This window comes from Ziziphus jujuba, chromosome 3, assembly GCF_031755915.1.
Source record: "Ziziphus jujuba cultivar Dongzao chromosome 3, ASM3175591v1".
NCBI classification, from domain to species: domain Eukaryota; kingdom Viridiplantae; phylum Streptophyta; class Magnoliopsida; order Rosales; family Rhamnaceae; genus Ziziphus; species Ziziphus jujuba.
This window is the reverse complement of record NC_083381.1, coordinates 31,688,516-31,702,079: the sequence shown is the minus strand read 5'-3', so window position 1 is coordinate 31,702,079 and position 13,564 is coordinate 31,688,516. Positions and strand designations below refer to the sequence as shown.

The following is a 13,564-nucleotide window of genomic DNA, read 5'->3' as shown; positions in this document are numbered from 1 at the left end:
GAGGGGATCCGTGCAATACACTATTTAACAATGTCCAATACAGTATACAACATGAGAATAAAAGTTGTGACAACAGAGAAAGAAAGAAATATTACAGGATAGGAAATAGGAAAATGAAGAAAGACAGAACTCCTCGAATTATCCGCAATGGAAAGATGTTGAGCTTGCCTCGGACGTCAACTTCTACTAACCTGGGCCTAGGGGAACGAATTTAAAAACGTGAGATGCTAATCATCTCAGTGAGTGATCCGATCTACTATACCATAATATTAATAATGCTAAAATAATAATAATAGTAATTATTTGAAGATGATCTTGCTCTCAAAATTTTGACAATTCACTTAGTTGGAAAAGCTCCTCTTTTAAAACATTTCACAAAACCCAACATTTATATACCCCGAAAAGTAAGGACATCATAAATGAATAAATGCAAATAGCAACAAATATTAAGAATTAAAATTTACCTTGAGAATATATTAATAACAATTAATTGATTTATAGTAAATTACCCCAAAATAAATAAGATCACATCTAAATAAATGAATAAATAAATAACAAATTTCATATTAGAAGAATTCAGCACAATCAAATTAACCAAGCAAGATTTAACACAATATACACTCTTTATTTCAATTACCATTTTGAAAAACATTTAACTTTGATAATCAGGTAGGAGAAAAATAACTTGACGCACCATACTATATACCAGTGCTGCCTTACAGTGCCCAGCGTCCCAAGGCACCGTCCGGTGGGGAGGTTATAGAGAGAAAACCAGCATTGAAATCCTCCAAATTTAATACAAATAAAACTGCATTGAAATCCGCATAGAAATCCACATGTGCATAAACTCATCTAATACATTTGAAATAATCATGAATAACCCGCAATTGACATCAACAATAATTTAATAAAATTATATTCACAATTTCTTAGGATTCAACATGTGGGTTTCATACACATATTTTTACTTCACCTCAAATTTGGCATCAAAATTTATCAATTAATTAATGCCTAAAATTTCACAATTTATAATTGATTAATACAAAAAAAAACAAATATATATATATATATATATATTTAACACCGGAATAAATTTGAAGGTGGATCACTCACCTTGAGCACGAATGTAAATTAAGATCCCCCACCGGATCAATTCCATGACTCACATGTGCTCCTAAAATATCAAGATTACACAAAACCGATTAAATTAATATTTTAATTGGGTATTTTACACACAGGTACCCAGAGGATTTAACTAAAACGTTAACCAAAATTCGCAAATGAGGTACCTGTAGAAAGCTAATGAGACAAGGAATACATTACCAACCTCCATTGAACTTAAAGCCATCGGGATTGGCTGGAAAATGAATGGGAAGTTTCCTTTCATCCTTCACATTCCAACATAATGGAGTACGACATTGTTTCTTATATATTGTCTCATAAGGTGACATCCGAATGCAGAGATACTCATTCTAATTTTCTTGAACTATAATACACATGACCTCAAAGTGTCCTCAGGGCCTGAATATTCTTTTCAAAGTCCATCAATCTGGGGTGAAAGGCATTACCCAAATTCAACTTATTGTCTAGTTCCTTCATTAATCCCTTCCAAAACATTGAGTAAAGCATAGATTTTCTTTCAATTACGAGCGATATCAGTACCCCATACAAACTCACTATATGATTCATAACGGGTCCCATTAACTTTTGAAGGGAAACCCTCTTTCAAATAAGTAAGAAACATGCAAACTCAATGAGTCGATCCACTATCACCAAAATACCATCACGTCTCTTAACTAAGCTTGAATATAAAAATCCATTATAACGTACTCCCATTTCTACATTGGGATCAATAAGGGCTGTAGAAGTTCAGAAGGCTTATGTCTCTTTGCCTTCACTTGCTGACAAAAGAAATACTTGGACACATATTAAACTTCTCTTTTCAACCCTAACCAATAATAACTCTTTTGCAGGGGTATGGTACCTCTTGGCACTATTAGGATGCGTAACATAAGCAGAACTATGGCTTCTCCCCCTAATTGCCCTTTCAGCTTTTTGCTTACTGGATCACAAAGTCTAAACCCAATCACCAAAGCTCCATCACCTCTAATAATGAAGCCTAACTTCCCCCCTGGTTAAACTTTCCTTCTCATACTCATCAAATAAGGGGCTAGGTCTCTAGAACATGATCTACCAGTATGGGTCATATTCGGAAGATAGCAAAAAGTGCTTCTGAAGCATCCATCCTTAATTCAGCACCCAACTCTCGCACTTAACCATCAATAGAAGGTGTACTATCTGCATATAAACCAATGAGCCTGTATACTTCCTACTTAGTGCATTAGCCACCACAATCGTCTTGCCTAGATGGTAATTGATAATGCAATCATAATCCTTGATAACTCCATCCATCAATTCAAAAGGCAAGATTATAACTTAACCTTAATTTCCCCAAACCAAATACCAATGTCAGAGATCATTCTTTTCCCCTTTGATTACACTCCAAGTACTTATAATTATAAGATCCTTGCTCCTCATCGATTATCCAATTTTCTTAACCTCGACAAGCATTTTTCTTTTAATCGAATTCATCAGAGCCATAAAACAAACATCCTCATACTTATTCTAATGGAAGATCTTAAATCACTTATGAAGCCTCCCATAATCCTTAAGATTATCATCACCAAAAGAAGGAATCTATAAAATCAAGTTCGAATCCTTTCACATCCCAAATATCATTCATGAAAAACTTTAAATTCTTCCAATTTCAACAAACTCCAAGAATCCATAATCCATACCTCAAATAATAAAGAATTTAAATCTTAATTCGAATATCACAACCGATACTATGGATTAATTATTAAATCCTCAACCCCTAGGAAAACATTCCACACTTCTTAAATTCTAACTATGCCCAAAAAAATATACTCCTTATGAGTTTAAGTTGTCACCAAGAATATCAATCACCTTAGATCGATAAAACACTGCCAATAAAACCTTAAACCTCCAAGAAAATAAGATGTCAAGATCTTAGATTCTAGAAATGAAAATAACTATGCTTGAACATCTTACTAGGTCCAAAGGATCATCTTTTTCTTATTAACCTCACCCACAACCAAGTTGGGGTAAAATTCTGATAGCTCTCTGAATCACTGCTGGAGCCATATGGCACGACAATAAAGAAAATAGGTCGGTGTCCAAAGCCAATTCGATGGTGATTTGATCTTTTTCTATGGTGGTAACCCAGGTAACTTGTTGGTAAACATCTTCGAAAGGTTTCCCACTATGAGCACATCTTCCAACACTCACCATCTACTCGGGCATCAACCACATAGGCTAGATACTCTTGAAAACCACTATTTGATAGTGCCTTGGCAGCGAGGGTAGAAATAATCCTTGGTAAAGGCCTCCAAACTCCTCCACGAACCATCACTTCTAGTAGCCTAAATTGCTTAAATGCTACTTCCTTAAGGTAGCGATCCACAACATAAGATTCGCAACTACTCAATTCACATTTAGGATCACTTAAAACCCAAACGATCAAACTTAATCAGGTCTCCTTCCCTCACCTAATCTTCGATAAGGAAGAGGTAATCCTTGCCCACCTAACTAGGCCATACGGATTCCCCTTGAAGATTGAGGATAGATGACTTCTAGTTAGCACCTTCGAAGATTAGAGTTATTTAAACTCTGGCAACAACTTTGCTTCAAGACAAGGAAACAACGCTTCGAGACTGATAAAACCAGAGATTAGATGCTGATGGAACGTACAACAATGCACAGTACTTTAGGAATATTAGAACCTAGAGCTCTGATACCAACTGTCAGGACCCGTCCAAAATTCCTCACCGGAACCCAGACAAGCCCTGATCCCAGGGAAACCCTACCGAACCTTCCAAGGAAAATCCAGCAACATCTCCCCTAAGGGTTGGACTTACTACAAAATTCATTGTACGAAAAACACACTTCTAAAGATGTCCCCTTATTCCTCCCACCTTACTACAATTCATTCCACCAATTTACAGCACCTCATAAATAATAAACAGGGGATCCGTGCAATACACTATTTAATAATGTCCAATACAATATATAAAGCATTTGAGTTACAACACAAGAATAAAAGTTGTGACAATAGACTAAGAAAAAAATATTACAGGATAAGAAATAAAAAAATGAAGAAAGACAAAGCTCCTTAAATTATCCGCAATGGAAACATGTCGAGCTAGCCTCGGATGTCAACGTCTACTAACCTGGGCCTAGGGGAACGAATTTAAAAATGTGAGATGCTAATCATCTTAATGAGTGATCCGATCTACTATACCATAATATTAATAATGCTAGAATAATAATAATAGTAATTATTTGAAGATGATCTTGCTCTCAAAATTCTCACAACTCACTCAGTTGGAAAAGTTCCCTTTTTAAAACATTTCACAAAACCCAACATTTATATACCCAAAAAGTAAGGACATCATAAATGAATAAATGCAAACAGCAACAAATATTAAGAATTGAAATTTACCTTGAGAATATATTAATAACAATTAATTGAATTTATAGTAAATTACCACAACATAAATAAGATCACATCTAAATAAATGAATAAATAAATAACAAATTTCATATTAGAAGAATTCAGCACAATCAAATTAACCAAGCAAGATTTAACACAATATACACTCTTTATTTCAATTACCATTTTGAAAAACATTTAACTTTGATAATCAGGTGGGAGAAAAATAACTTGACGCACTATACTATATACCAGTGCTACCCTACAGTGCCCAGCGTCCCAAGGCACCGTCTGGCGGGGAGATTATAAAGAGAAAACCGGCATCTAGGCCACCTTAGTGTCCCAGCAGCGCCGATTCTAAAAACTCAATCTCGGCCACGGAGAGGGGTGGCTATGGCCAATATCAAACTTGCTTGCCCTCGGTCTGATGGCAACCACGGGAGAGTATAAACCTACGTGGTCATCACACTCCACCAGCGCGCTAATCACATCCACAACTACAGAACACTGGTACTGTATGGGTGCATCTGAAAAACCATATATATATATATATATGTATACCAATTCCCAATTTTTATAAAACAAGGGATAACACCCACAACTTCAATTCAAAAAATAACCCATCATCTTAGTATCCAATGGTATATATATAAATCCAATATTTTTCAATACCATAAAATAATTTTCCCCCCATTATTTCAATGCATGATAAAATTTAAATAAATATTTTCTTCACGTCCTCCAAATTTAATACAAATAAAACCGCATTGAAATCCGCATAGAAATCCACATGTGCATAAACTCATATAATACATTTGAAATAATCATGAATAACCTCCAATTGACATCAACAATAATTTAATAAAATTTTACTCACCATTTCTTAGGATTCAACATATGGGTTTCACACACATATTTTTACTTCACCCCAAATTTGGCATTGAAATTTATCAAGTAATCAATGCATAAAATTTCACAATTTATAATTGATTAATACAAAAAATATATATATTTAACACCCGAATAAATTTGAAGGCGGATCACTCATCTCGAGCACAAACATAAATCAAGATCCCCCACCGGATCAATTCCTTGACTCAGACGTGCTCCTAAAATATTAATATTACACAAAACTAATTAAATTAATACTTTAATCGGATATTTTATACACAGGTACTTGGAGGATTTAACTAAAACGTTAACCAAAATTCGTAAATGAGGTACTTATAGAAAGCTAATGAGACAAGGAATACATTACCAACCTCCATTGAACTTAAAGCTGTCGGGATTTGCCAGAAAATAAATGGGAAGTTCCGGCCAAACACTCCCCTCCATGCATCTCACAAACGGCTTGGAATTTGGGTAAATGGAGGTCATTTTTGGAATCAGGGCGTCAAAATCTAAAGGGAAGGACCAACCATGGGACCGGTGGCCGTAAAAAAAACCAGCCAACCACCACCTCACCGACCGCTGGCTTTGGGTGTCGATCCCGACGTGTCCACCAGCCGGTGACTTGGCGCCCGGACTCGTCCAGCCATGGGCCACCATGCCGTCAGGCGCGTGTAGCCGTGCGGCGGCCGGAAGAGATGCAGTAGGGGGAGAGAGAGATTGATGGGAAGAAGAAATGAAGAGAGAAGAAGAAGTAGGAAGAAGAAGAAGAAAGGAAGACGAAGGCCGTGGGGGCATTTTCCCATATGGGGGAAAAGGAAGAAAAAAAGAAAAAGAAAATAAAAATAAATATATATATATATATAAAATAATATTAAAATAATACAGTATTTAAAAAAAAAACTTTGCAGATCCATAACTTGTAAACCACATATCCGTTTTGGACATCCCACTAGTCTATGAACGCGTATCGACGAGTATTTTGACAACCATGCATGAGTCAAAACTCAATTTCACAAGAATAAAAAGTCAACTCGGGCACCGTTGAATAGTTTAGACCTCCATTTGTTTTGATCATAACTTTCAAACGGTAGCTCTAATTTTGATGTGCTACTGGTCTACGAACTCGTGTTGACGCGTACTTTGTAACGGTGACTTAGTCAACCTAGAATTCCATCCAAGTCAAAAAGTCAACATTTGACCATTCTCGATCAATGACAGTCAAACCCGGTCAACTTCGATCAACTTAAGAAATGTTCTATGCACTTCGGGACTAGGTATTACAACGGACCTGAGAGTTGGCAAGTATTATGTAGTGAGTATCAGCCACCCCCTCCATGGCAAAGATGACTGTTGCTAGCATTGACGCCATTGGGATGCCAAGGTAACTATTTACAGGTTCTCTTTAACCTCCCCATCAAGTAGTACTCAAGATAACGAGTACTGTCTGACACCACGGATATATCATATGGTGCATCAAGTAATCTTTTTATATATATATATATACCTATAAATATATATGTGTGTATATATATATATATGTATATTATGTTATATTATGTTTGTACGTACCACACCGTACGGGGGTAACAATTTGATGCGGTTTATGAATAGCTTAGCCTCGTAACCATGTTGCTTACATGTCCAGGGAGTCGAATGACCAATATGGGCAACCATCCCTAGACTGTATTGGTAGCAAGGTACCGTTAATAGCCGTTATATGGTATCATACATACCTCCTATACGAGTGTGCATATTTCATAATATGTTTATAAATTTTAAAATATTATTTTATCTTATGTTACCTTATCTATTCATGATTTGATATCTAATATTACCTTTAATTGCCTTTATTGTTATTATTTTATTATTAATATTATTGTTGCTATAAATATTGTTATCATTATTGTTATTATTGTTTATTTATTTATTTATTTATTGTTATTATTATTACTACTATTATAATTATCATCATTATTATCGATATTGTTAGTTTTATTGTTATTAGTATTATTATTGTATTTGTTATTATTATTTATTATGACTATTTTTTATTGTTATTTCCATTATTGATTATTGTTATTATTATTTTTGTCATTATTTTTATTATTATTACTATTATTTATCATTGATGTTGTTGTTAATTATTATTGTAATCCCTATTATTAATTTTCGTAATTATTATTATTGTTATTAATATTGTTACTATGATTATTGATGTTTTTATTATTTATTGTTTTTATTATTGTTTTTATTATTATTATCATTACTATTATTATTATTATTATTATCATTATAATTTTTATTGTTACTATAATTTATTATTATTATTATTATTACTGTCAGGATCCATCCAAGATCTCTCACCGGAATCCTAGACAAATCTTGATCTCAGTGAAACCTACCGGACTCTCCAATGGAAAATCTGGCAGCATCTCCCCTAAGGATTGAACTTACAACAAAATTTTCTGTACAGAAACTATACTTCTAACAATATCCTCTTATTCCTTACACCTTACTACAATTTACTCCACAAGTTTACAGCACTTCAAAATGATAAACAGGGAATCAATGCAATATTATATAAATACATGTTCAATGCAGTATACAGAGCATTATAAGATGCATCTGAATATAAATATAAAATTAATACAAGAAAAATTGGAAAGAAATAATACAAGATGGAAGGAAAAGAAAGGAGAACTCCTTGGAATTAGGCAACAAACCAACACGTCGAGCTTGCCCCAGATGATCAACATCTACTAAACTGTGTCTAGGAAAACCAATACATGAGATGCTAATTATCTCAGTAAGTGACCTAGTCTACTATATACTACTATACAATAATAGTAATAATAATAATAATAATAATAATAATAACATAATTAACTTGATTAATTAATAATAAATAAATAAATATATAGTTGTTAACAAGTAAAATTTACTTTTCTCTCAAAATCCTCACCATTCCACTCAATTGGAAAAGTCCCATTTTTAAAACATTTTCAGAAAACCAACCATATTATACCCCAAAAAATCAACAAATATTTAATTAAATAAATAAATTAAATGCAATAAATTAAAATGCTCATAAAATACAATAATAATTTAGAACTCAAAGTTTACATTGGAAACGCTTTAAAAACCAATTATTAAATTTAGAATAAGATATCATAAGATAAAATAAAATAAAATCATAAATAAACTTGTATTAAAGAAATTTGGCATAAAACAAAAATAAACTCAAGTATCTTTATATATATATATATATATGTATGTATATTATATTATATTATGTTTGTATGTATCGTACCGTGCAGGGACAACAATCCGATATAGTCCATGAAGAGCTAGCCTCGTAACTATGTTGCTTACGAGTCCAAAAGACTGGATGGCCAATCTAGGCAACCATCCTAGACTATATTGGTAACAGGATGTCCGCGATAGCTGGAATAATGGACCGCTCAGCATGTTAGAGGGTACCGTTCATACCCCGATACGAGTGTATATTTCATAATATGTTTTGAATTTTAGAATATTGTTTTACCTTATATTATTTTATCTATTCATAATCTGATTTTCCAACATTATACTTAATTGCTTTTATTGTCATTAATATTATTAATATTATTCTTGTTGTTATTATTTATCATGATTTCGTTTACAAGTATTTTCATTATTATTATTTTTATTGTCATTATTTTTATTATTATTATTACTTATCTTTGATATGGTCAATCATTATTATAGTCGCTATTATTAATTGTTGTAATTACTGTTATTGTTATTAATGTTGTCATTGTGAGTATTGATGTTTTTATTATCTATTTATTCATTATTGCTATTATTATTATTATTATGGTTGTTGCTAACATGGTTGTTATTATTATTTTATTTAATTATTATTATTACTCATTATTATCAATATCATTCATTATTGTTTCTATTATTATTATTATAATAGGGGCATAAGTATTTATTAAAAGTAATAAGCGTTGATATAAAACTATAAGATGAAATGTTTGTTTTTTTAACAAATATATCCGAACAAAAAAATATCTTAACAATAAATTTTAATTTGAAAGACACAATCAGCCTCAACAAATAATCCTCACTTAGGTATGTTTGAATTGACATATTTGCCCTTATCAAGGGCTAGAAATTATTGCATTAAAAGGTTAAAACAGTAAATTAACCTAAATCCCTTTCTTCTCCCCCAATCTCAGAGAAATTATGAAAATTTCCTGGAACATTGTTGGTGTTTACGTTTCCTAATCCTGATTGAAAGAAAGGAGAAGTGTGATAAATAAAGGGCATTTTGATAATTTTGTTTTGAAAGGCAGTTAGTTTGAAATTGCAAAAAGAATTTATCTTTATCTTAAATATTTGAATAATTGGGTTATTAGTATAATGCAAATAAGATTAGTGATATGTATAGGAGTTATATTTCATGTATTGCTTAACCTTTTATGGTTGAAGTGTAAACACGATATATCTCATGTATTGTATTTAAGCTCACTTGTTAATACGACTCAATTCTTCCAGTATTCAAAATATCGTTTTGTTACTTCTTAGGCTCCAGTTGGGATTGATTTTAAAACTTCAAAATTGATTATCAAAGAATCTAAAACTACTCTGTGTTTGGTAAGATTCAAAAATTCTAATTATACAAGAATCTATAATCTTTGGTAGCTGTTTTTGAGAAGCAGCAAAAGACTGGTTTTCGAAATTCTGAATTTTGCTTCTCTAATTATCCATAAATAAAAAACCAATTTCATCCTCATATCATTTTTATCCTGGATCTGTTTGTATTATATTGAACTATGTTATTATCAAATTTTTTAAAATAGTGTTTTTTTTATAAACATTTACTATAGTTGTGATGAAAAAGAAAATTATTTAATATTTTGTAATATATGTTACATACAATAATAAAAATATGATACTACAAGTTTAGAGATTTAATAAATCATGTACATGTTACTCATTATTATTGGAATATCAATTAAATATTGTTACTTACTAAAACATAAATTCTAATTTTGAACTGTTATTTACCAAACATTGAACCACTTATTTTTAGGGCTGGTTTTTTGTGCAAGACAGCTAAATTTGATTTTCTTAAAAACTATAACAATGCCAAACTAAGCCTTAGATATTTAAATTGCATAATTAATTTGTTCAAGTTAATTCTCATCATCTACCGAGCTAGCTACCGAATATGAAAAAACAAAGAAACAAATTAAAAAAAAGAAAAAGATGAATGATTTACGATATAATGAACTTATTTTTCAAAACACTTATGTCACTTTATCATAAAATAATTCCAAATTCAAAGATCAAGAGTCAAGTCAAGTCATCTCTGGATCTTTGCTAAATAATTGGCCTACGGTCGGTAACTAGTAATATTAATTCCAAGCAAAAAGAATAAAAAAATCACCGAATGCTTTTTTCCTTTTGTAAAGTTGGGTGACTCAGAATCTGCCTGCCTGGTAAAATGATCCCAAAGAAAAAGTGTAAATGATTTTTTTTTTTTTTTAATGCATAGCTGTTTAGAAATTGTATTATGTTATTGAGGTTTACATTCAAGTTATAGCCATGATTATGATTATAATAATAATAGTAATGACTTTGAGTCTACGACACTGGTTATAAATTTCTTAAAGCCTAGTCCTTCTTCAAAACTACTTTCAACTGAGTTGATTGATAAAAATCCTCGGAGAGTAGAAACATATCAAGAATGGAAATCTCTGTTCTTATTCTACTTCTTAAACTCCTTATGAAGCATATTTTCATATTCCAATGTGCATTATCGTCATCATCACCTTTTTCTTCTTCTTCTAAAACAAACAACAACGCAGATATGTTTGCATTACTAGCCATAAAATCCAAAATCCAGTTGCCTTCAAATGGCCCAATACTTAGTAGCTGGAATCCCAGCAACACCAGTTTCTGCAATTGGGTTGGCGTCTCTTGCAGTCTTCTCTACCAACGTGTGAGTGCCTTGAATATGTCATATATGAATATCCATGGCACTATCTCACCTCATATTGGAAACTTGTCCTTCCTGCGCACTTTAAAACTCGGTAGCAACAGCTTTCGAGGTCCAATACCTGAAACGATCGGAAAGTTGCGTCGTTTGAGAAAGCTGAACTTGAGAGATAATCAACTTTAAGGGAGCATACCATCAACCATTAATGGACAAAGCTTAAGCAATTTGGAGAAACTTATTCTACAGTACAACAACTTGGGAGGTACCATTCCTTACTCTGTCTTCAATATCTCAACTTAAAAGTTATTGCTCTCTCATACAATGGTATTTCTCGAGGTATTCCAAATGATATGTATCGTATGCTTCCAAAACTAGAAATACTTTATCTTTCTGTTAATCCACTTGGTGGTCATATTCCAGCTAGCTTGTGCCTTTGTAGAAATCTCAAGGAACTCGAGCTACGTGAAAATGGATTGATAGGAAGCATACCCACACACATCGGTTGCTTTTCTGAAATTGAGTATCTTAGTATTCCAATAAACCAGTTGACTGGCACAATTCCTATTTCTTTGGGTAATCTTTCCAAATTAGAATTTCTCGATCTCTCAGAAAACAATCTGTCGGGAACTATCCAGAGCTCCCCGGCTCTTGCTTTCCTAAGTTTAGTGGAATCTATTTTCGTTCCAATCAACTCAATGGTAGAATTCCAGATTTTACCTCTAATGCTTCAATGCTCACAATCTTGGAATTATCTAATAATTCCTTCAGTGGACCTGTGCCCATGACGTTAGGCAACCTTCGGTATCTAAATATTCTCAATATAGGTATCAATCAACTGACCAACAATCCAACCTAAAGAGAGCTTCACTTCCTCACTTCTTTGACACAGTGCCACCAGCTGAGATATTTGGATATAAATAATAATCCTTTGAATGCATCACTCCCAGAATCTATTGGAAATCTCTCCAATTCTCTCGAAAATATCGATCTACGAGGATCTCAACTTCAAGGTAGACTTCCATATCAAAGTTTTAACTTGAGTGGGTTATTAAAGCTTCGTTTGGAATTCAACAACCTAAGTGGAGCATTTCCTTCTAAAATAGGAAATTGAGGAAGTTACAGCAGTTTTATCTCCATGACAACAAAATAAAAGGAAATCTTCCACATGAGGTCTGTCGACTAATATCTTTAGGTAATTTGGACTTAGGTCGAAATGAGCTATTTGGTACCGTTCCTTCATGTATTGGGAATCTTACCCAAATTACCCAAATCTCTTTATCTTCTAATGCGTTTACCTCTATACAACAAACCATGTGGAGCCTTAGTAATGTTTGGTTTATGAATTTCTTGGTTAACTCCCTCGCTGGCCATCTTCCTCTTAAGATTGGAAAGTTGGTGAACCTGCAAATGTTGGATCTATCCTATAATCAATTATCAGCAAGTGTTCCACAAATGTTATCCAATCTGAAGATGTTGCAGCAATTGAATCTTTCAAACAATGCATTCCAAGGCAACATTCCTACGAGTATTGGGGACTTAGCGAGCCTTGAATCATTAGATCTCTCATCCAACAATTTATCTGGCATCATACCCCAGTTTTTGGAGAAGTTTCATTATCTTACCTACTTAAATCTGTCTTTCAATATGTTAAATGGCCCAGTTCCTGTCAATAAAGCTTTTGCAAACTTCACCCTCCAGTCTTTCATGGGAAACCCTGATTTATGCGGCAACTCAAAGCTCAAGCTCCCACCTTGCCCAAACACAACTCCTTCAAAATCAAGAAAGGCAATGTTCATGCTCAAATATATTATTTCTCCAATTGCTGCTGTGATACTTGTGGCATTATTGATAATTCTGTCTATCAAAAGGAGAAACAGCAAAAATCAACCATCCTCTGAGATTGATTTATCAATAAATTTGGGCCACAAACACATTTCATACTATGAGCTCCTTAGAGCAATTGATATTCTAATCGAAGTAAACTTGCTAGGAAGTGGAAGCTTTGGTTCTGTGTACAAAGGAACCATGTCAGATGGAGAGATTGTTGCTGTTAAAGTCTTCGATTTGGAAGTTGAGGGAGCAATAAAATCTTTTGACAGAGAATGTCAAGTGCTGAGGAACATGAGGCGCAAAAACCTTGTGAAGATCATAAGTTCATGATCCAACCTTGA

The 13,564-nt window shown here is 33.0% G+C and overlaps 1 protein-coding gene across 1 annotated transcript; it reads left to right on the top strand.

The window, feature by feature from the left end:
• The first annotated feature begins 12,704 nt into the window (after window positions 1-12,704).
• Window positions 12,705-13,553, top strand: LOC125423298 (probable LRR receptor-like serine/threonine-protein kinase At3g47570). Its single transcript, XM_048476995.2, has one exon. The coding sequence runs from the start codon at window positions 12,705-12,707 to the stop codon at window positions 13,551-13,553; it is 849 nt and encodes a 282-aa protein (XP_048332952.2).
• The last annotated feature ends 11 nt before the right edge of the window (window positions 13,554-13,564 follow it).

What these genes read in the sequence shown, in the direction of transcription:
- LOC125423298 (XM_048476995.2), top strand. Translation starts at nt 12,705, where the DNA reads ATGTGGAGCCTTAGTAATGTTTGGTTTATGAATTTCTTGGTTAACTCC.